Raw genomic sequence first — 25,415 nt, 5'->3', positions numbered from 1 at the left:
TTACCAGTAGGTGAAGTAGATTCTCAGAAAACCAACAAGACCCAGCATTCCTGAAATGCACGCTCTTAAGACTGTGCAATTGGGCAATTTGTTGAAAGGGGGGGTGCTCATAATTGTTTGATAATGATTTTGGTTATTATCAAGGAAACCATGGAAAATGTCTAGATATCAGCTCTTAAATTAAACTCTTATCAGCTATTTTTGTGATCATTATATTTGTCAAAACATATGTACCTTTAGTGATACCAGCCATTAAAATTAACAAGAAATTGAAGAAAACGATGGTCTAATCATTTTTTCCATGACTGTATATTTGAATAAACCTATAGTGTTATGCTCTGCACATGATAACAGACAGTTCTTGCTCCTAATGCACCAACATACTAGACACAAATCATAATGTATGATTCATATCGTGTCAAACACCTGTTCTGTTAGAGAGAATATAATGTGTTGTCAAAGCATTCACTTAGTAAATTACCTGCAGAACCGTGAAGTATAAACATAAAAAATGGCACACAAAACAATCCAACAACACACCTCTTGTTTACTGTTTGTCCCTTCAACTTTTGCCGCAGGAGTGTTTGATGAGTGTGACACAGAGGTGGACGTGCTCCACTGGTCCAAACACAATGTCTTCCTGCTCTACGACATGGGCATCTTCACGGCCCTGCTGGAGCTGCTCAGCATGGAGATAGAGTAAGTAGGACACACTGAATATGCTGGGGATGTATGAGTCATTGGAAACTTTTCTTCGCTTCTTCAATAGGTAGAACAAAACGGCAACAAAACAACCAGCTACAATGTCACTTTCACCTTGGATTTGCTTGATAAGACTACAGACTTGCAGCTGCTCGTGTATTTACAATAGACGGGAAAAGAAAGGGACATGAAGGGCAAACAAACCAGAGTAACAGATGGAGCAAAACAATTCATATCTGTATTAAATATATTTCCCCCTCTGGTGAAGGTCTGCAGCAATAAAGGGCTGTAATACAGGGTAAAAGGGCCATGATGTTTCACAGATGAAGGAAATATTTATTTTGAAATTTGGAGGTCTTTCATAGGGTGACTTGATGGTCTTTATGTTACAGAGAGGTCATAGATTAGAGGCCTGAAAGAGTCAATGTTTGGGACTAGAATTGTTTTGAGTTTTTTTTTACCAATAACTGACCCTTGTTTACGGATCGTTGACCATAAACAGGCAACTGAATCCTATTTTCCTGATCCAGGAGATCATACTTTCGGCATTCCCCGTCCACAGACAGCTTTGGACTTGCTTGCATTGTAGTGGACACTTAGCACGTGCCCAAGTCTTCACCTCTGGTTTAGTTGCAAGGTTGTCAGCCTAGCGTACTCTGTTTGAGCAGGACAGCAGAATTTACGTGCCAGTCCTTATGGATAAAATGTCTCTACTCCAGAGGGAGCTCAGAGAAAAGCCACTGCTCCTTCGTGTCAAAAGGGACCAGCTGTGGTGGTTTGGGCATCTGGTAAGGATACGTCCCAGTAACGCCTGGAGGTAGCTGCGTTACAGTTGTTCCGGACACGTCCACCTGGTAAGAGAGGTACGAGGCCCCGGGGAAGACCCAGAACACCCTGGAGGGTAGAGGTGGGAAACACCAGAAGACCCACAATACGATTTTATCCCGATACTTGAATCACAATACGATATTATTGCGATTTTAAGCATTTTGCGATATGGTGAGTATTACAATACAATATATTGCGATTAACTGCAGTTTGTGTCCACAAAACTAAATTCAATCAAAAATCGTTTTTGTCAATTAAGAGAAAATTCTCAGTCTATTAATCTTACTTTTCTTCCTTTTTAACCTATTTCTCCACAATGAGAGTCAAACCCACAGACTGACCAACAAAGTATTCAGTCAAACTGAACTGATATCAAACAACTGCAGCATTTCTATGAAAACTTCCCTCAACTTTAAGCTTCACTACTCTAACTTTGCAGCGTTATTTCGACAACTACCTGACTCAATATCCTGACGATTCCTTAGATCTTCTAGTTTCATATGATACCAGTATCTCCAGTATATTAAAAAAAGTGAGCCATCGCAACGATAAATATGGATAATTGGTGGCCATGAACGATATAATATCGCCACGCGAAATATCGCAATACTATGCTGTATAGATATTTTCCCTCACCTCTACTGGAGGGATAATATCTGTCGCCTGGCCTAGGAACGCCTTGAGGTCTCCCAGGAGGAGCTGGATGTTGTGGCTGGTCTGGAATTCCAAGAAACCCTAGAGCAAGGCTTAACTAACACACAGTAGACAGTGCAATAAAATTCTGGTGAAACATAGATCAGAGCAGGGCTATAAAACCAAAACTATAGCATAGTGGCTTTAAATCTGCAAGAAGAGCCGTGCTTTGGGGAGTTGACCAAGAACCCAGCAGTCACTGGAGTATCCTCCTATTTTTGAAGCTGTCATCCCTCAGTGTTTCCACTCGTTTCCTCCGAAGGTTTATGGGGATAGAAAGAAAGAGAAAGGCGTCTAGAGAGCGAGTGAAATGCGGGAACACAGTAAACACACCGCCTGTGATCTGCACTTCAAACTCTCGGTTGAGGACACAGAGCGGCAGCAGCCTCCTTCAAGTCAGCTTTGTTGCTGCTGGTGTCAGCCTCAGTTGGGATCCAGCACTTCTTTGTTGTTACATAAGCAGCTCTGAGGCATCATGGCACGGTCTGGCCTATCAACATGCTGCACAGCAAAGCAGTGTAAGCAAGCCAATCAGGCAAACACACACATGGTGCCGGTTATACAAAAATCATAAAAAGATCACATTTACGATGAATACTGTGAAGCATCATGTCATTATCATCATTTTTAGTTGTGTAGATTTATATATATTCCTTTCTGTGCATGCACAGACTCTCTTCTTTTTCAAACATGCGACTAAAATAACACAATTGTTTACTGTGTTTCTGTGTCTGCAGTAACAACCAGGCGTGCAGCAGTGCAGTGAGGAAGCCTGCCATCTCTCTTGCAGACAGCACAGAGCTCAGGTAAGTCACATAACCACATGACTCACAGCCTACTCCACATTCCTCTCACTCTCCATAAGAAGGAAAGCCAATAAGTACAAAAACATCTTCCAATTCTTCAATTTTATGTCTCCTGTCTCCTGTTTTTTTTCCTCAAAACGTCCCAATTCACGTCAATATTTGTCATGCTTCCCATTCTGTCATCTGGCCACAAGCACACGTCTACATGCGCACACTTTAATCTGCAGCATTTAATTATATTCTTTGTCCCTTTCTGTCACAATCATTTTCTGCTTCTAATGGAATTGATTTTTGAACAAAATAGGCTGAACACCCCTCTGCACACACACACTAATACACATTCACATTTTCACACATACGCAGAGCTCAGCGTGTGTGCGTTCCCCAGTTGAACACTTACAAATAATTACAGGCTAGAGGAGCAGATTTGCCCCTAATTGCTGCTCAAAATTTGAAAACCATTATAGTTATTTTGAATTGAGAGGCTTTATTTAGCGAACAAAGCATTTAATGCCTAAAACACCACCTGACTTACATCAGGTTATTGTGAATGGATGATGCATTATCCTCACGGAGAATACAAATCATTTCCTCTCAGACTTATATGCAGAAGCAGGTTGTGTACAATCATCCTCTGCTTTTTGTACTTCCCTTTAATTGTTACTCATCATTTCACAATATTGTCTCATGTTCTTGTAGACCTTTAAGGACTATTATTATTGTTTTGGTCCCCACAGGGCAGGTTGAGCGCATTTTACACGCTTTTCATTCTTCATGTGTTAATAGTTTTGGCTGTGTTCATGCATTTGGCATGAATTTTGGCAAGATTGTGTATTTTTATTTGATCTTGTTATTTCCAGCTCAGCTCCTGCAGTAAGGCTAAAATACACTGTGTACAAACAATAGTTACACTCTTCAGGTTGAGCCATTGAAACCCATTCAAAATGCTCACGTTAAAGCATAAAACATGCATTTTATTAAATCTGGGAGTCAATCTGGGCTTTGGCTGTGGAATTATTCATTTTACACTACTTTCCACCAGATTGCATCATTTTGTCCATATTCAGCATATAGAGAAAAAACATGCGATTTATATACACAAACCATACACACAAGCACGTACTGCTTAAAATAAATCAAAACATGGGTCATCTGATTCACATCAAAGATGAGACATGACAAACTCGTGACAAAAAAAAAGTTATTTACACAACTGTGATTGCAGCCAGGTCTATAAAAATGGTGGCATCATAACAGAAACTTAGCATATAAAGGGTTAAAATATTCAAAAATCAATTAGTGTTTGATATCAATGATAAGGTCAGATGTAGGAGGGAAATCAGTACACTGAAAGTAGAATATTATAATGTATAATATTTTTTTTTTATAGCTCAAGGGTTAAATGCCTACCACACACACACACACACACACTGAGATCTGTGTGTTTCTGTGCCTTGCAGAGTGCTGCTGAGCATCATGTACCTGATGGTGGAGACCATTAGAGTTCAGACAGAGGACGACAGACCGGAGTGGATAGCAGCGAGAGAAGCCTTCAAGAATGAGCTAGGTGTGTATGTGTGTGTGTAGAACATGCAGTGATTGTATACATTAATAAATGTACATTCCTTTGATGTTTCACACAAGCACATTTTTCTATAATACAGACTACTTGAGTTTTTATATACTTTTGGGGGGGGGGTAGAAATTGTGAAACTATGCAAAAGCCTGTTTTGATAACGTACACTTTTATTTTGAAAGGACAAAAAGAGACTTGATCCTGTCGATCGTAAAAACCAACTCAGTAAGATTAAACTGTAAAGAGTTTTAGGAGCTCAATGTTTTATGTTTTAAGAGGCATGAGGTTAGTTTTCACAGTAATCTTCATATTTAAATGTGTTTTGTGTTTAAATAAGTTTTTGATCAAATTAAACCTAGTAATTCATGCTAGCAAGGTTTGATACAGTAAGCTAGTTTTCCTCTTTGTTTTATAATTGTTATTGCAGCTTTCAGTTTGCAAACTGTAGCTTTATCCATCTTAATTCTTAGCTCCTTGGCTTATTCAGGGACGGCCGCAGAACTGAACCCTCAGCATGTTTCAGTTCACTGATACTGATACACAGTCAGAGATAAAATTAAAAGATACACACATCGATCAAAAATTCCACATGATCGACCAAATTCTTAAAGACCATTAATCGATCATCGATTACTTATTCCCATCCCTAGTTGCTACCCAGGGAAAGGAGTTCAAGAGTCAAAGGGTCTTGTTCCCGTGTGAGGCAGAAGGATGGACAGGCAGTTTGGTGCAGCATCAGCAGTGTTGCAGGTGCTGCACCAGGATGTCTGGGCACCTCCTGTTAGAGGTGATCCAGGCACATGCATCTAGTAAGAGGCCCTGGGGTCGGCCCGCAACATGCTGGAGGGATTATATCTGGCCTGGGAATGCCTTGGGGCTGGAAAACTTGTCCTTTGCCCATGTGACCTGGCCCTGGATAAGCTAATGATGGATGAAGTCTGCCGCAGTGAAACTACAAAGTTCTGATGATAGACTAAAATAAGTACATCTGTGATACTTGTCCCGTGTGTTTACTTTGTTGCTTCATGCAGGCAACATAAGCAGCTCCTTCAGTGACCAAAGTGATCCAAAGTGTGTGAATGAAAGTCCTTCCTTCCTTCCAATCAGCACAGCTCCTAGTACTGACAATTCACTCTTGTGAGATATTAATATACAGTCATGGAAAAAATTACTAGACCACCCTTGTTTTTCTTCACTTTATTGTTCATTTCAATGCCTGGTACAACTAAATATACATTTGTTTGGACAAATATAATGACAACAATACTAGCTGATAAAAGTTTAATTTAAGAGCTGATATCTAGACATTTTCTATGGTTCTTTTGATAATAACCAAAATCATTATCAAGAAAACCATGGAAAATGTCTAGATATCAGCTCTTAAATTAAACTCTTATGAACAAGAAATTGAAGAAAAATGGTGGTCTGATAATTTTTCCCATGACTGTATATGAAACTGTGGATTATCAATCTTTTCTATGTGCAGTTATATTAATTCAACAGTTTACGGCTTCCTTTTAGATACTTCTGAGTCTTTTAACTTGGTTAAGAATGTTCCTGAGCAAAAGACAAAAATAGTATTCGACTGCAACTCATATATATCCAATCCAAAAATAACTACTTTGACCTTTGACCCTTCAGGTTCACCTTTGTACAACGGAGAGCCGTTTGCCCTGCTCCTCTTCACCATGGTGACAAAATTCTGCAGCATGAATGCCCCACACTTCCCCATGAAGAAAGTCCTACTGCTGCTCTGGAAGACAATACTGGTTAGTGCATTGTAACTGTTCAAATAATGCACAGAAATCTATTTGTGTGCATTTCTGTTTGTGTGAATTTGTTAATATGTTTCTGTTTGCTTATTTACTGACAGGGCCATATTGACAGTTTTGCATGTTCCCACAAATTGTACATATTGTAATCATTAACCACCAAAGGCTGCAACTGTTTTCCATTTATTTCACTCTCCCATGGAAATGACTTAAAACTTGCAAGTAATATATGAATGTAAAGTATTATACATAAACACTAGTACCTGAACAACACAAATGCTGCATGAATGAAATTTTTTTTTTGTCAATTTCAGCAGTTAGTCACTCATTTTTCCCCATTAGCCAAAAATCTAAGTATTAAGACATTTCCCTTACAATTTTGTGGTATTTTATTTTAATTTTTTTAATTTTTTAAAGGACTCCCGTGTTTTATATTTCTTGTAAATATAATCCAATAAATCTTATTTCCTTATATTTATCTTCCATATACTCTTTGTTATCACCTTATTTTGAAAACCTCATCAGCTATATCTTTAACAAAGCTTGCTTTCCCATTTTTTATTATTAATATTTTTGATTCAATGTGTTTTAATTTATTTTATTATTATTATTATTATTTAAATATTTTTTTATTATTATTCATTTATTCACTTATTTTTTCTTTACTTTGCTCTCTCTTTCTTTTTTCTTTTTCTGTGTGTGTGCGCTGTTTGTCCCAGTGTGGTTCAGACCTGATGTGGGTGGGTTTGTGGGTGGATGGGTGGGATTGGGCTTAAAGTTCTTGTTGTCATACTGTTATACAATACATTGTCATACTGAATGTCTTTTCCCCACGCTGTTAGATACCACTATATGTCAGTTTTTTGGAAAACCTCAATAAAAAGATGTGAAAAAAAAACAAAAACAGAGCTTGCTTTCCTGAGATAACAACATTAAAAAAAAAAAGTCAGAATGGCCGTTATTGGCTTCCATGCACATTACAATCATGTACCAATATAATACTATATATTATACTTATGTTCTTTTTTAGAATTCATTATAGACTGTTGAAGATACATCGACTTGCATTCCTCCTGACTCTGCTCCTGATCCACTGCACATGAGCCTGTGAATCACTGTGTTTCTGTCTCCATCCTTATCTTCCAGTTCACCTTGGGGGGGTTCGAGGAGCTCCAGGAGATGAAGGTGCGGGGCCGGGAGCGCCTGAACCTGCCCCCGCTTCCAGAGGACAGCATCAAGGTGGTCCGGGCCATGAGAGCAGCCTCGCCCCCGGCCTCCGCCATGGAGCTCATCGAACAACAGCAGCAGCAGAAGAGAGGCCGCCGCAGCCGCAGGGTACAGACCAGCACACACACACACACACACACACACACACACACACACACACACACACCACACACAACACACATTAGTTACTCCCTATTTGATTCAAATCGACTTCAAATACACATACAGTCATGGAAAAAATTATTATTCCACCCTTGTTTTCTTCAATTTCTTGTTCATTTTAATGTCTGGTACAACTAAAGGTACATTTGTTTGGACAAATATAATGATAACAACAAAAATGCTGATAAGAGTTAAATTTAAGAGATGATATCTAGACATTTTCCATGGTTTTCTTGATAATAACCAAAATCATTATCAAGAAAACCATGGAAAATGTCTCTTATCAGCAATTTTTGTTGTTATTATTATATTTGTCCAAACAAATGTACCTTTTGTTGCACCAGGCATTCAAATGAACAAGAAATTGAAGAAAACAATGGTCTAATTATTTTTTCCATGACTGTACACATTTCACTTCATCAATTAAATGCAAAACATCTTAATTTGCATTCATTAATGACCACATGCAGCCAAAATAGGAAGTGCAAATGTCAGAGACTTAGTGACTTCACAGTATTTTCTATTTTGAACACAGTGCTGCAGAAGGCAAAGAGATTTTGGAACTGTGAACTGTACAGTATAACTGCACTGTATTACTAACACGACATTTTAAATGCTACCTCAGCCTAATTTTTCCATTATCTGCCTTTTGATTGTTAAACAGCCTCATCTGTTTCTAGTAAAGTGATCCCATAGACTTCCTTCTGTGACTCATCCTCTAACTCTCCGCTGGGTCAGGTTTTCCAACAGTTCTGTAGAGCCAACATCACTGGTTCTCTGTTGTAAGTCAGCGAAGCCAGAGATGATTTTGGTGCTGGGACGGCTTTGTTTTAGCAGAGTTTTGACTGGACAGGTTCTCTCTCTCTCTCTCTCTCTCTCTCTCTCTCTCTCTCTTTCTCTCTCTCTCTCTCTCTCTCTCTCTCTCTAATTGCCCTCTGGTTTCTCATTGCCCCTCTTCCTTGTGTTCCCACAGAGTGCCTTTGTTGATAGCTTGGAAGGAGACAGTCCCTTTCCCAAGAAGCAGGTCTTTACCCACAAATTCCCTCTTTTCCTTCTGCATTTTCTCTCTGTATTGAGCTGGACTTTTTGCACCCCTCTCCCACATCCTCGACACCTTCTTTTCTTTCTTTTCCTTCTGACCTCCTTTCTCTTTCTTTTCTTTGCTCTTCTCCTCCTCTTGTCATTTCATCTCATCCAATCATATCAGGATGCACCAAAACTGAGAAAGCAATAAATGTTAACCTTTTCGCATATTGACACATTTTAAATGACTCTTGCAAAAGATGTTGAATTACACTGATTGTCTATGGCAATTTGAACTTTTGGACAAAATATAGTGCATTATGAACGAAATTGTTCAGAAACCCAAAATGCTCCAAGAAGTTTTGGTGCAACCTTACTCTCTGCTTCATTTCCAATACTTTAACATTGACATTTGGGAAATACAATTTTACCAAGAGTTGGATGAGAAGATAGCGACCACTTTAGTGTCTGCATGCTAAATATAACCAACAGTAACCAGGTGGTTAACTTATTAACCTCTGAAGCTCATAAATTAAGGCTGCATTCAGACCAAATCCAACTGTGCGACAAAAAGGCCAGTAATCCCGTTCATCTGAGGGCCGCCACAGCGTGACATTAAGCTGCGTTTCTCCAAAAGTTGAGTCTGTTTCAGCTGAACAGTGGGCTGAAATCAACTGCAGTACAAGAAAGATTAAAACACTCACTCACAAGGGTGAAAAACAAAACAAAAGCACTTATCCCCAGCTGCCCAGGAGTTTGTCAAACAGCTGACTACATGGATGCTCGTTGGAACAATTCTGCAGGAGTTTGATAGGACATTTCCTGCAATGGCCTCCGGCACTGTGACATGTAGCTGCCTTTAAGTGCGATTATAAATGTCAAGATGATAAAAACACTCCGACAGAAAACAATAATTGTGAAATGTAATGTTTACTTGTGCTACACTGGGGGCTTTAAGGTTGCTTTCACATATACATTTACATAAGTCTGGAGATTCAGTTATGAAATTGCAGCATTGTTGCATTATTCATTTGCTTTGCTTTGCTTTTACACTGTGCTTTATCAAGTGCACCAAGCATTGTAAACAAATGTCCTTCGTCTATTGGACGGAACATGTAAAGGAAAGAGTTGACACTTTTTCGAATCAAGTCGTGGACTTTAATGTATTGTTGGCAGAGTTTATACACTTTTATGCATTGATCTGCTGTGCGATTGAATCCGTTAGTCACCATTCTGTCGCTACATCATTTGAAGACTTTGTTGTTTTCGTGTGTTGCCACAAGCAACTGTGTCATGTGATCGTCTGACCATGTTTCAATCAAGCCTACTACCTTACCTGGTGTTGATTCTCCATATTCCAAATTCATCCCGCTTCCTTCCTTTGGTTCAGACTGCGTTTTTTTACCTGCAGCAAATTTAACTCAGAAGTGAACCTAGACCCCTGTTTCTTAAACGGACCAGAGTTCGGTTCTTTGCTCCACGCCAGAGTTCGTTTGAGCATTCACACCAGCAAAAAAACAATCGGACTATCCGACAAAACATACCAGAGGTCGTTGCGAATGGAGGTGTGAAAGGACCCTAACTTCATAACATTGCATCATACAAACGGGCCTTTTAAGGGACAGTCTCATACGGCACCACCATTTGGTCTGAATGCAGGCTTACACGCTATATCTTGTTTAATCTGCACCGTACAGGCAGCTTCATGCTAAACCTAGCTCTCAGCTTCCCGAGGTCTCCACCGGATGACTCAAATATGCCATAGCATACAAACATGAGATTGGTATCAATCTTCTCCTCTAGCTCTTTCAAGAAGAAAGCGAATAACCGCAATTCCCAAAATGTCAAACTATTCCTTAAATTTAACTATTGTCACCTGCATGTTGTTGTTTTATTTATTTATTTTTTTAACCTTTCTCTCTGTCTCATCTATCATTCTCTTCCTTTTACTTCCTTTATTATCTTGTAACTTTACATCCATACATGGCTGTATCCTCCACTCCCCTCAACACTTCCATTCTTCTTATCCCCTCAGTTTTTCCAACCATTACTCCCTTTCCTCCCTCTACCCCCTTATATTTCTCCTCTTTCATTGCTTCCCTTCCTCCCTGTCCTCCTACTCCCTTTCCCCCTTTCCTCCCCTCCCATGCTTATTCCAACATCCCCTTCTCCTTTCTCGCCATCCACCACCTCATGCTGTCTCTCGCTTCTTCTACTCACCCTATTTCCTCCTCCTCCTCCTCTTCCTCCTCCACTGTGGCCTGCTCAGTACGGGGGGAGGTGGGGTTTGAGAGACAGGGCTGACTTGCTGGCTGTTGTCATTGGCGCTGGAGCGGTCACTTTCCACTGTCCCGTAAAGTCACTTCAGACATCTACAGTAGCAGCATCCCCCCTGTAGTCTTCATCACATTGCTACCAGGTTTGGCCGCACAAATCACCTTGCACTGTAGCCTCTGGACTAGGGGTCAATGTCCTTAAAATGCATTCATTGAGGAGGTGAATTGAGATGCTTTCTCCTCTGTAGGTGTTGTATTTGGGTTTCAGTTGACCTCTCTCTTACATGGATGTCATTGAAAGCGGTTGTCCCCTAACCCTGATAGAAAAACACTACAGTAGCTTTTCCTCCCACATAGCAGAGAATGGCTTCTCCATAGAGAATGGCTCACAACACGGTTTCACCTCCTCCTCCTCCTCCTCCTTCCTCCCTCCTCCCCACCATACACTCACTGTACTCCTCACTTAGTCCAGCATTAGTAGCACCACTGGCGCACCATACATCCACTGCACTAGCTCAACTAATGTCCAGAACGCTGACTCATGCCTGATGCTTGCACTATTGCCACAGTCATTCATCGGAAAAACTGTTTGAACTGCGATACTGTGTGTGTGAATGTGTGTTTTTTCGCACTGGGTTTGTTTGTAGATAAGAGCTTAATATAAAGTTTTAGCCTCATGTGGCCCTGCTTGTATTTTTCCTGTATGTTTTGAAGTGCAGATGTGTGGTAAGTTAAATCAGAAATGTTGCTTGCGGTTGCTGTGGTGATATGTTTGGACCAAGCCAGGAAAACTCTTTATGCTAAACTAAGCTAAGCTAAGCATCTCCTGGCTGTAGCTTCATATATTAATTGAAAATTATGCATAAGTGTTGTCTTTTTGATATGAAAGTTTCTGCCAATGTAATTAAAAAAGATACTGTAAGTCATTATAATGAGGAACTCAAAATAATGAATCTAAAGTATCTTAAAATTAAATTACTTAATATCTCAAAATAATTAGAAACTTTCTAAATATAATTACTTAATATCTCAAAATAATTAATTAGTATCTTAAAATAATGAATAAGTATCTTAAAATAATGAGAAACTTTCTCAAAAGAATTACTTAATACCTCAAAATAATTAAATAGTATCTTAAAATAATGAAAAACGTTCTCAAAATAATTTCTTAATATCTAAAAACTATTTATTTGTGTCTTTAAAAAAAATAAAGAAAGATAATATTCCTTTTCCTTTTTTAAATGTGCACCAGTTAGGCTGCTCACATCTGATGTATTAGAAATAACCTTCCTGTAAAGCTTTGTTTGTATGAAACTCTGCTGTCCCCTCAAGACGGTTCACATCGAGGTTGCATTGCTTTAAATTTGATATCGCTTGCAACCAGCCATATATGAAAGTGAAATTGTTTGGAAAAAGAAAACACATCACTGTTTCTTACCTGAGGGCATTAAAATCCTATCAGTTCCACTCAGACTATATCTTCAGTCTGAATGTAGCCTACTGTGTCTGTACTTTACATTATTCCCGTGGATCTTCATACACTGAGCAGAATAGGGATGTATTAAATTCTGCTAGAGAATGGATTTCAAAATAAATGGAAATAATGCATCTAGATGTAGACACGTAGTGTAATGACCATAACTATATATAGTTATGGTCAAAATATAATCTGTAATTTCCTTTAATTTGACTGCTTTTAAATAAGATTTTTTTTGTAGTGTATCAAAAAGTTTAACCATTAAAATACAATTTCCTTGTTAAGTTTTAAATTGGGAAAAAATAAAAAATTACACATTGTTTTCCAGTATCACCGATCTGGATCAGCTTATCCCAACTCTCAGTTTTATACACATTTTATACACATTTTGTATGTATTTGGAAATTAAATTGAAACAGTGTTTGGCTGCACAGCATGAGTCAGCTTGTTTTGGGGTTAAAGGTCATATATACTCTAGCAGGTAAAGTTTGTGTGATGTATTTGGGTCATTTCTCAGTTTTGCAATTGCACCGCTGGAATTTGCTACATTTTAATTATGGCTAATTACTCCTCTGTGTGTTTATAAGTAATTTTAATCTTGTTTTAAGAAGTCCTCCGAGTGTAGCTGACCGCCTGTCCTGTCTCTCTCCCAGCCCCTGGTGAAGCAGGACAGCCTGGACACGTACAACGAGCGGGACCCCTTCAAGAACGACGACGCCCGGGACGAGGAGGAGGACCCCGAGGACACGGACAGCGGCATCGAGGGCGAGGTGGACCCCTTGGACCGTGACGTCATCATTCAGCCCCCGCCTCCTCCGCCCCCCCTCAGACCTCCAACAGAAAGGGTCAACTTCCCCAAGGGCCTCCCCTGGGCCCCTAAAGTCAGGTTAAATGCACAGTTGTTTTCATTTCTGCACTTAAGAGTCTAAAGCTGCAGCTTTATGCCTCTTCTCGAAATTGAAAAAAATGCTTTAATCCTCTGAAACCCAAGCAATTTATGTGCTCCTGTCCATCCATGGAATCAGCTCAGAAATAGGGAGAACTAAAAAAACTGTCCAGTGTGCAGTGTAAAACAATTATAATACTATATATATATATATATATATATATATATATATATATATATATATATATATATATATATATATATATATATATATATACATATATATATATATATATATATATATATATATATGCCTTTGAAAACCCACTGGTGGGTTAAGGTGTTCAATGGATTAAAGTGCCCTTTTACAGCCTTACTTCAGGATAAATTACACAAATTATATCCATATAAAATCCTGCAAATCAGAAAGGAAATGTTTACACAGATCCTGTTCATAAAATAGCATCAAAAACAGCTTAAGTAAGACCTTTCTATAATAAATAATACTAACACTAAATCTCATAGCTGCTAAAAACCATCCCTCTCAGACTTTTTATTGGTTTAAAATCACTTACTCTACAGAATAAAACCTCTTAATAATGGTTGGCCATATGCCATTTTGAACACTATAGAGTGGGTAAAACTTCCCACACACAGCCGGGACTTAACACCATTTGGCTGGCAGCTGGTGTCAGTTTCCCACCCTGATTCTGCGCCACCACAGAAAACACCAAAATTAGAAAACCCTGTCTCGGTTTTCTCTCCCCGCTCTCATAAAGCAATACGCTCTCCATCTGTGTGTTCCTGACAGCAGCGTGTGGTGTCTTCCCAGGGTGCTGCCTCTGCTTTAGGAATATGAATAATGCATCTGGGAGCGGACACAAACACTTTATAGCAGTGCATTTATCATGAGTTCATTATCAGAAAACCTATATTCTGTTTGTCTTTTCCTGAACCTTGTCATTAAGTGTGTGCTGCGACACACAGGGCTGATTAATCAGTGGGAGGCTGACAGAGCAGCAGTGTGACTGATGAGATTTAGGGAAGCTAATGCAGTCTGCTGCTGCTCTTCTATGTGTTTGTGTGGGTGTGCGCACACATGTGAGCACTCCCTTGAAAAATGGCTGTTTAGCTGCTTGTTTGATGCAGAACTGTGGCAGCAGGTGTTCAAATGAACCCAGAATCTGACTGCAGAATCCTTTCTTTGTGTGTGTTTACAGGGAGAAAGACATTGAACATTTCCTCGAAACCAGTCGAAACAAGTTCATCGGTTTCACTCTGGGAAAGTAGGTGTCTCATTTTAGACTGTAAAATATTCTTTGCCTTCTTTCAGTCTGGTGCAACTGTTATTTCTTTTGCAGTGACACAGATACGTTGGTGGGCTTGCCCAGACCCATCCACGAGAGCGTCAAGACTCTTAAACAGGTGAGTGGGGAAATGATTGCCTCAAGTGGCATCTCACTCTCTCTGTCGCTCTTTCTCTCTCTCTCCCTCTCTTGACAATCATTCAGTCACTTACTCACAGATTCACATTTCCAAATGTCTGTCTTCTTTCTCTCCTTTGCCTGAGGTCATTCTGGCTCGAGTGTTTCTTAATCAATACTCTCTTTCTGCTGAAACCCAGCTTATTGACTTCCAACCTAAAAATCCATACCTCCTGTTTTAACAAACTGAGAAGTGTAGTTACACAGAGGAATACCCCTCCGGCTGTCAGTTAATACTCCTAATTACCACTTCTTCTTACACCTTTATATATACATTTATAGTGTTATGGTTTTCTTGTCTTCTCCAGCACAAATATGTGTCCATCGCTGAAGTCCAGATCAAAAAGGAGGACGAGCTGCAGCAGTGTCCAATGACTCTGGTCAGTACAATGAAATGTTTGTTCACACCTATAATTTTCCCAGTCATGGCACTGTAAATCTGTGCATCTACTCTATAATGTTTTAAAGCCACACTTTACTGTTAATTTGGTGAATATTTCAAGGTATAATATGCAATTTCCAGCATTAAATGTCTAAAAATGACTTCACCAACGCTTGATTTGTACTTACTTTGTCCCAAATGTTTGCAAGCATTTTTTCAAAACCAGAGATATCTATAATTTCAATCAAGATAATGTTCTGCTTCCTTATGTTGCCTGTCAATGGGCGTGTTTCCACTGAGTACTTTTTGGAAATTGGTGTTTTGGCTCCGCCCACTAGTTAGAGTCCCTCGGCCTCCGTTACCATACAGGTACTTTTGTAGCGGCTAACCAACGGAGTTTAAATGTGAAAACAGACCGACGCTGCAAGTAGTGTTGCCAACTTAGTGACTTGTCGCTATTTTTAGCGACTATTCAGACCCTCTAGAGACTCTTTTTCAAGAAAGCGACTAGCAACGAATCTATTGACTTTTTCTGTTGTTATTGGAGAATTATTGTTAACCCCCAATGAATCACGCATGCGCGAAATCGATGCTCAGTAGCGGCTCAGAAAAGTACCTACCCAAGGCAGGTATCTCTGAGCCGCTACCTGAGCCGCTAAACGGTGATCCTCTCTCGAAAGCCAGACCCATAGCGGCTCACTAGAGGGAACAGTACCAAAAGGAAACGCTCCTATCAGCATCAAATCCCCTTTTCTCATGTGTCAGTGTTGTGGCTGTCTGCAAAAAGCTGTCATAATTTTAAAATAAAGTTTTATTTCATATTTTTGCAACACACTTCTTCAATTCTGTGTTTTTACCAGTTTTAGTCACCAGATCAGTTTGTTTTTGATCTCTCCTGAACTTTCTTAAGTTATCAAAGAAACAAGCTGAGCAAACGTAGCAGCATGCAGCTGGCCTAGCAACCCCTCTGGGACGTCCTGTACCTGCTGAACAATTACAGAAAAACACAAATTTTTAATGTGTAACTGCTTTATTATAAGGAGACTCCTAGCTGCAGAAGCAGCAGCACAAAATTACATATTATGTGTTTAATCAAAATAAAAATGAGGCTGTGTTATTGGTTCCTGAAAGGTGCATGTTTTATAGATGTGAATTCATACATTAACTGTTATTCTATATGTGTGTTGTGTTGTCTAGGGCGAGGAGGAGGTGGAGGAGACACCAGCAGAGATGCTGTACCTGGGCATGCTTCCCAACCTCTCCCAGTACGTGGTGAGTGGCTCATAATGTATGGTTTTTATGGTCACCACGACTTTTTACAAAATCCCTTTGCACATGTTGACTGGATTCACACCATTTGACTACCAACTGTGCTTTCATCTGGCTTGAAAGAGAACCTTGTGTACTAGAAATACTGCAAAAAGAAAGACTTATTAATGTTGACAAGTATGATAAAAGAACGTGTATAAAATGTATACAGTTGGCAGTGGTGCACACATATTGTAGCAAGACAGTTATATGAACACAAAGTCATGATCAAGCAGCAGTCTTAGATCACCCAAAGCACATTTTGACCTGTCACACAACAAAATATCGAACAGGCCCCGGGAGTAATATTTAACATTGTTCCTGTGTCAGATCGCCCTCCTGAAGCTGCTGCTGGCTGCAGCTCCAACCTCCAAAGCCAAAACTGACTCCATTAACATCTTGGCTGATGTGCTGCCTGAGGAGATGCCGTAAGTACTGAGCAAATAATCTTTTTTTAATGGTGCTGTTTTTATGTGTCTGCAGACATCTCAAGCCAAATTTAGATCAGGCAGCTGAAGATAAAAGACACATTTATGTTGTCAGATTCCACCAGCATTTACAGCTGCTGTTTGTGCAGCGGACTCCCGCAATTTAGACACAATCAGGCTAATTTTCTATGTCATCACTTTTTAATTTATCTGCCATGAAAATGGACATGTCCTGTCATTTTTGGGCTGATATATGATTGAAAATGTACTTTTTCTTGGTTTGGTTTTTGGCCTAGTTTCAGGCCTGGTTTTAGCCTTTTCTGTGCTTTTTGTCCACATGCAAACTGTATACAAGGTCAATAAAAACATAGATTTATAAAACTCCCTCCAGGGTAAAGATTTGCAGAAACATTTCCCATTTCAATGTGTAGAGAGGGAAAATTGAGTTTTTGGCTCATCACGTCACAGTTATCATCTTTTTATGAGGTAAAATTTCATGCAATGGTAGAAACGAACATATTTTTCTTTGCGTTATAAGCCAACAGGGCTTTAGGGTTCGTGTTATATCACCACCTGTTGGTTTGGCTTGCTCTTGACAGCACTTGTTTCATTTGGAGATTTTTCCTAAATACTGGGAAGTTTTTTTTAGAACAAAGGAGGAAAAAGACATGTTTTTCAGAAATACCTGTGTACGTGTAGACTAGGCTATAGACTAGCTGACACCCAACAGAGAGCTGTAAGATGTTGTAAAAAATCACTCTGGTTCATAGATTGGAAGCCCAAGAGCAAACACACACTGCAGACAAAGTAAGGTCTTAATACCAGCCTTTATTTTTGGTTACATGTAAAATTATGCAGATCTGGTCTCAGAATAACATCATTCTCGCAGGAAGTCAGTTACAGTGAGCCAGGAACACTATACAAGTTTACATTTTATTAATCTTGGGCTAAGCCGTACAGAAAATGGACAGATCAACACCAATTCTATTGGCCAGTTACTAATAACAACAGCTGTTCACCATGTTTGTTCTACACAATGTGTTAGAGTGTGTGTGTGTGTTGTCCTCATAGGCGTGTAGCTAAGAGTTAACACGTCTAAACATGACAGCTGAAAACCCAAACTCTGCCCTTGAACATCGATGAGAAAGATTACAAACCAGCACCAGCAAGGTGGAAAGTCACATTTTCTCTAAACAGCAATATATATATATATAGCATTATAATTATCCAAATATAACAGGTTTGCATGTTGTAGCTGGACAAACCTCAGACGCACCATCAACTCAACGGACTAATCAAAATATCTGTTTTTTTTCCAAGCAGAGCGAACAGTCTACCTCACAATAGTTGTTTCTTTTTTCCTGAGACAAAGCTGTATTATCATCAGACCTGAAGGCCTTACAGTGTGTGTGTGTGTGTGTGTGTCTCGTCCTCCAGTATCACAGTCCTTCAGAGCATGAAGCTGGGAATTGATGTGAACCGTCACAAGGAAATCATCGTCAAGGCCATCTCTGCTCTGCTGCTGCTTCTCCTCAAGCACTTCAAACTAAACCACATTTATCAGGTTACACACACACACACACACACACACACACACACACACACACACATTACCATCGTTCTCTCCCTTTTCATTATTCTTCTCTTTCTCCATCTCACCTTCCCCCAGCACACACATACATCTAGTATCCATGCACCTCCCCCATGTGTTACACCCTCCACCTGATTATCCGGTCAAGCGTTCCATTACTTTCCTCCTTTTATCCGCCTCTCCTCCCCCACCTTTGGACCTCCATCCTCCCCTCACACCTCACAACCTCCCGCATCAGCCTGACTCACAGTTCGTCTATTTATCACAATGAAAAGAGATTGAACGACGACATCTGGTCTGAAATCTGCTCTTTTTAAAAAGAGGATTTGGCATAATTTCAAGTGCTTCAAGGGCAAATATCTTTTTTTCCCTTCCCTAAATCAAGTGTACTTTGATTCAGTGGGATAGGGATATTTTGTTGCTAGGAAGAGACATTCCTTGACACTCCTGCTCTGCAGAGTTATAGTTGTAGCGCCCTCTGCTGCCACAAAACGGTATTGCATGTTGAACGCATAATGCATCTGTAGTGGGAAGACAAATCGATTAGTCTAGTTTATTATTTGACAGCTGCAGGCTGTAACACTGTGTGATAATAAATGTTTTAAAGGTTACATTTACTACATAATGATAGGAAATGGTATGTGCAGAAAACAAGGAAAATGTAGCAAATTCTAAACAACCACAGTCACTGAAATACTGAAATATGAGCTTAAAATAGATTCAGCTGCAAAATCGCCTCTGTCTTTAATCTTAGTAAAGCTTCTTGGATGACGTGAAGGATTTGTATAGCTGTTGCATGAGAGTAGAAATCCTGGTTCCTGACCTTTTCCTCACAACGGAAACTCATCAATGATACAGGATTATCAGATACAGGATTATTTTTTCCTCTTCTTTCTTCAGATATGGATTTTTTCTTCCGGGATTTGTCCCAGAATTGTCTTTTATCTAATCTAAAAAGTACTTTATGACCACAAAATTAGAATTAATTACGAAGAAGTAGCAGTTTAAAACTTATTTATGTGGTGCTACTCCGCTCAAATGAAGAAGAGTTTCACTTTTACTTGTTGTTCTTTCCCAGACTGTCTAACTATTCCACACTGCTGCCTCCTCTTTCCTGCAGTTTGAGATTGTCTCCCAGCACCTGGTGTTTGCCAACTGTATCCCACTCATCCTCAAGTTCTTCAATCAGAACATCATGTCCTACATCAGTGCCAAAAACAGGTAGGATCCTCTTCTCTTACTCTGTACCCTCACAGAAAGCACTGCACCTCCTGTCTAACAAAAGACCAGCAGTTTGGTGCAACACAAACAGGAAAATTGTCTCCAAATCCAACAACTGGTATTGGTAATGGCTAACACTTTAGGACAAGGCCTGATATAGTTTCTGACAAAAGCTCAAATTCATATACATCATATACACTGATCTTAATGAGTGCATGCTTTTATAAGTTTTCCTACCTGATTGTAAAGATGTAGTAAATGACTGTAGAGGAAAATTAGACATCTTGTGCATTAAAGACCACACAGTCTGTTAACAGCTGTTATTATTAAAAACATTTAATTTAATTTTAATTCAAAACATTACAAAAAACAATTTAATAATTAATTAAAATATGAATATATAGACACCTTGTGTCAAAGTGATGGTTAATTAATTGTTTTACAAGAAACGTAAATGCACTCTTAATCAACAAAAGGGGGGCATGTTTGTAATTCAATTTCCCATCTAGCCCAAATGATGTTTTTAAATGAAGTGATTTATAAAATATGCCAAAAATAAATAGATAAAATAACTTCTACTCTAAAATAACAAAATATGTGAATCCCTTGACTCGGTTTGACTCTGCTGTACAAAACATAATGCAAATAAAGATAATTAATCCGTTCATTAAGCTCATAAATGTCCTTGTGGCATTTTTGGATTGGCAGTTTTGAAGTCAGAGCTTTCAGTGGAGTTTTTAATGCTTCCTGTGCTGTCATCAAGCTGCTGCCACCAGTGTTTTCTGAAGGAGCTTGTCTAATGAGGATGTCTCATTTCCATGCAATCAGTGAAATTCTTAATGTGTTTTGTCATCAATTATTTTGCTAGTTTTTGTTGGACACTGAGGACAACTAGTGGAAGCTAGTGGTTATAAAATGTACACACATAGTGAATCACAACTTAAATAAAACTATTTTACTGTAATCAAACTGAATATAATAAAGTAGCTGGCTGGACTTTAGCTGGCGTTTATGGAAAGCTCTGATATGAGGAGGTGGCACAGTAAACTGAAGAAGAAGAAAAGTAAACTAGACTGTATGAACTGAGTACACAAACTGTGATGTAGTACTTTGACCTGATCAAGATGAAAAGTAAAGAAGCCTGGACAGATTCAGTGTTTTCACAGTATACAAAGTGATGAGTCTGATTTGGTGTTTTTGTATGCCTTTGTGTGTGTTTTCAATGCAGTATATGTGTGCTGGACTTCCCCCACTGTGTGGTCCATGAGATGCCGGAGCTCACAGCTGAGAGCCTGGTGAGTCCAAACACTCAGCGTGACTCCTGATTGATCCTCACCAGATGAATGTCGAGCCCTCCCAGAGTGATCGTGACCTTTCTGTGTGTTCTGTGTGTGTGTGTGTGTGTGTGTGTGTGTGTTTAGGAAGCAGGAGACAGCAACCAGTTCTGTTGGAGAAACCTGTTTTCTTGTATAAATCTGCTGAGAATATTAAACAAGCTGACCAAGTGGAAACACTCCAGGACGATGGTGAGTAATTCTGTAATTATTGTGGGATTTTCTACTGGCTTCACTATGGAGCTAATAAGTTATATTGTGGGTTTTTTTTATTAACCCTGGTACCTTTAAATAAAAACATTGCTCTGATGCCCTGGGAAGATGCATGAGAGTAGAAATCCTGGTATTCATTAATCATTATAGTATACTGTATGTATTGATCATAGCCAAATTAACTATCAAGAAAAACCATGGAAAATGTCTAGATATCAGCTCTTAAATAAACTGTTATCAGTTATTTTTGTTGTTATCATATTTGTTAAAATGTACCTTTAGTTGTCCCAGGCATTAAAATGAACAAGAAAGTGAAGAAAACAAGGGTGGTCTAATATTTTTTTTCCATGACTGTATATTCATAGTATTTTCCACTTCCACTGACTTGAACCAACTTCAGTACTGATCATAACTACCAAATATTCATTAATTTTCTGAATTTTAACCCCTTAAAAGCCAGTTTGTTTACAGAATGTCAGTGTTTTTATGAAAAAAGTACAACAATTAAATAAGAGGGAACAATTTTTCACAGTCTAGGATTAGTCAGTGATTTGCAACAACATTGATTTTGATATATTGCATAAAAAACTCTGCAGTGCTCCTTTATGCAGCAGCAATCATAAGTGGAAAGCAGGAAAATCACATGTATTTGCTCAATAGTACAAAATACAAAGGACAAAGTAGTGAAAAGGGCTCTAGACGGAAAGCCTGACAGTAGCCGTGCTTCCACTGAGTACTTTCTGAGTACTTTTTGGAAAGCGGCTGAGTGTTTTGGCTCCGCCCACTAGTTAGTTCCCCTCGGCCTCTGTTCCCATACAGGTGCTTTTGTAGCGTCTAACGGCCGGAGTCAATGTGACAACAGACCGATGCAGCAAGCAGGGTTGCCAACTTAGCGACTTACTCTCTATATTTAGACTATTTAGACCCTTTCAAAGAAGCAACTAGTGACAAATCTGGCGACTTTTTCTGGTGTTTTTCTGGCTGTAAAATTAAAAAGCCCCAAGGATTCACATAGGTTACACTAGTGGAAAAAAAATCTGGCAGTGTGGTGATATAAAAAAAATCAGCCTGTTCTTTGCATTTGTATTTTAAAAAATCAAGCTCACAATGCTGGTCTGAAGGTTTGGATAAACCGGACACGTGACTGGATCTACCATCTGTGTGTCCCATCAGCATCTGAAAGCGCACCCAGGGGCCCAGCAGGGCAGTGAGCCCTTGGATGCATGAAGAGAAAACATAAATAAATTGTCCTATTATGAGCTGTTACAACTCCATCAGAAGAAAGCAGCCAGTCCGTGTACCTTTTTATTGGTATTTTACACAATGAAGGTCTTCATAGAGGAGCATTTTGTTTGCTTCTGGTACACTACAGCACACTCAAACATGCTCCAATTCCCTTTTCAGATGCTGGTGGTGTTCAAGTCTGCTCCCATCCTGAAGAGAGCTCTGAAGGTGAAGCAGGCCATGATGCAGCTCTACGTCCTCAAGCTGCTCAAGATCCAGACCAAGTACCTGGGCCGCCAGTGGAGGAAGAGCAACATGAAGACCATGTCAGCCATCTACCAGAAGGTCCGCCACAGGCTCAATGACGACTGGGCCTATGGAAACGGTAAATATCAGTCTGTTGAACAAGATTCATGAGATGTGTAACTATGAGTTTAGCTACGCTGGTAAAAGACCAATTGGGCTCCTTGGATATGATGCCTCACTTGGCCACAGTTTATTAAAAATGACAAGCTTCATGTTCATTTTTATTTGCTTTATTTTAATTTGGGGCTTTTCATGCCATCTAATCTTGCCACTTAATGTTTTCTTTCTTTTATGAATCCCCCTTTTTTTCTTTAACAAAAGCACTCCATACAGCCAATAACTCACAATACAGGGAGTTCAATCTAAAAATATGTAAATGTTTCTATGATAGACACATGTTTTTTTATGATCAACAAGAAAATTTTAACTATGAGAAAAAGAAAAGAAAAAAGAGACCACTACAATGGAAACAATCAGGAAATTATTATTATTATTTTAAAGCATTAATCTGACAATTTAGGGAGAGAAGCTGGTTTCTTTTAAACCTTTTATTGTTCTTTTTTTTCCACATCAGCCAATTTCTACCTTTTTTCAAACAGCATTCATTCACTCTTACACTCATTTTGTCTAGATGGGATGCTTTTCTCTTTACAGAACTAATTCCTAATTTATGGTGATAAAACAAACGTATTATATCATAAAAAAGTGCAGCTTTAATTAAAGACAAAGACAAAACACACTGACCTTTATTTGTCATCTTCCTGAACCCACAACTGAGCTTGGCTCAGATCTTCGGTCATGGAGATAATGAGTCCCAGCCGTCCTCCTTTATCCTCACACGGAGCTGATTAATAGAACAGACTGCAGTATAAAGAACAAATGACATTTAATACCAGTCAATAAACTCTAATTGTCTAATTTAATGGCAGATGTGTACGTCTGTGTTTATGAACCTGTCTCTGTGTCTGTACTGCGCGTGTTTAAAATACAACGCTCCAACAGCCATTGGCGAACAGCCTAGTGTTGCCATGGTAACAGGGAAAGAGGGACTTTTCAGGGTCACCGTCCCTCGCAGGAGAGCAAGTGATCTGTCACCACGAGTGTTAGAGAGACAGAACAGGGAGACAATAAGGTAGGAAATAGAAGAAAATAAAGAGAAGGGGAAAAAAAGATCCATTATGAATACAGACACAGGTGTTGAATATTATGTCATCACTAAAAAATATACATGATATTACATTTAAATGGCTCCTCCATTTTGTATTGCAATATATAATAATATAAATGATGGCTGGACATTCCCATGGTGTTTATACTTGGGTATAATTATTTAAACAGATGAATGTGGCACCTTCAGGCATCTGGAAATTGCACCCAAGGATGAACCAGACTTGTGCAAGTCCACAATTCTCTTGCTGATATCTTGGTTGATTTCTTTTGACTTTCCCATGATGTTACACAAAGAAGCAGTGTGTTTCAGGTGTGCCTTAAAATACATCCACAGGTGTGTCTCGAATTAACTCTAATGTTGTCAATGAACCTATCAGAAGCTTCCAAAGATATGACAGCATCATCTGGGCTTTCCCAAATAGTTTCAAGGCATAATAATGTTAGTGTATGTAAACTTCTGACTTTGAAGAAAGTAATAAAAACTTGTCTAAAAAAATCCTTCTCTCATTATTCTGGCATTTAGCAAATAGAAATAATTTTGGTAATCCTAACAGACCTAAAACAGGAAAAGTGATTGTCTGATTTCATGTCAGACAGTGAGAAAAAAAAGCATATGTCTTTTTATATAGTGTATGTAAACTTCTGGTTTCAACTGTATATAACCCTGCTGACTGTGAAAAATGTTATGTGAGGTTTCTGCTTACATTTAACTCTCAAAGTGGACAAGATTGACCACATTGTAATTAAAAATGTACAAAATTTTCTCCCCCTAGATGGTTATTTTTTATTATTTGCTAATACTCAAGAGTGGAGAGTAATTTTTTTCTATTTGGCAACTGTTGGGATTTGCACTTTAAACTTTAACTTTAACTTTTATTATCCACAGACTGCCCACTTTACACTAAATACACACATTCATACAGACTAATTTTTTGTAATATCGTCAAGAAAATCGCTAACGCAAAAATTCCCTAGAATAACGTGATAATCTTTTAGGGCCATACCGCCCAGCCCTAATAATAAGTCCCTCCTCTCTCCTGTCCTCCCAGACATCGACGCTCGCCCCTGGGACTTCCAGGCGGAGGAGTGCGCCCTGCGGGAGAGCATCGAGAAGTTCAACAGCCGCCGCTACGACAAGAACAAGAACGGAGAGTTTGCGCCCGTGGACAACTGCCTGCAGAGCGTGCTGGGCCAGCGCGTGGAGCTGCCTGAGGACTTCCACTACAGCTACGAGATGTGGCTGGAGAGAGAGGTCTTCTCCCAGCCAATCCAGTGGGAGGGGCTGCTGCAGAATCCGTGATGGAGGGGAGGGAGCGGGTCGAAGGG

The 25,415-nt window shown here is 39.3% G+C and overlaps 1 protein-coding gene across 1 annotated transcript in view; it reads left to right on the top strand.

Annotated features, from left to right (window-relative positions):
* strip2 (striatin interacting protein 2) overlaps positions 1-25,415 on the top strand; it is a 44,676-nt gene extending 19,261 nt beyond the window's left edge. Inside the window, exons 5-21 of the mRNA XM_059326108.1 lie at positions 579-699; positions 2,961-3,029; positions 4,490-4,596; positions 6,247-6,374; positions 7,524-7,712; positions 13,196-13,428; positions 14,649-14,714; positions 14,790-14,853; positions 15,221-15,292; positions 16,492-16,566; positions 16,933-17,030; positions 18,468-18,594; positions 19,742-19,842; positions 21,071-21,137; positions 21,264-21,368; positions 22,794-22,998; positions 25,139-25,415. Of these exons, the coding sequence (XP_059182091.1) occupies positions 579-699; positions 2,961-3,029; positions 4,490-4,596; positions 6,247-6,374; positions 7,524-7,712; positions 13,196-13,428; positions 14,649-14,714; positions 14,790-14,853; positions 15,221-15,292; positions 16,492-16,566; positions 16,933-17,030; positions 18,468-18,594; positions 19,742-19,842; positions 21,071-21,137; positions 21,264-21,368; positions 22,794-22,998; positions 25,139-25,389 (2,078 nt within the window). The 3' untranslated portion in view covers positions 25,390-25,415. The remainder of the gene's footprint in view (positions 1-578; positions 700-2,960; positions 3,030-4,489; positions 4,597-6,246; positions 6,375-7,523; positions 7,713-13,195; positions 13,429-14,648; positions 14,715-14,789; positions 14,854-15,220; positions 15,293-16,491; positions 16,567-16,932; positions 17,031-18,467; positions 18,595-19,741; positions 19,843-21,070; positions 21,138-21,263; positions 21,369-22,793; positions 22,999-25,138) is intronic.

Source organism: Centropristis striata, chromosome 22 (assembly GCF_030273125.1).
Source record: "Centropristis striata isolate RG_2023a ecotype Rhode Island chromosome 22, C.striata_1.0, whole genome shotgun sequence".
Taxonomy (NCBI): domain Eukaryota; kingdom Metazoa; phylum Chordata; class Actinopteri; order Perciformes; family Serranidae; genus Centropristis; species Centropristis striata.
Note: the sequence above shows the minus strand (reverse complement) of the source record. Positions and strands in the feature narration are given on the sequence as shown.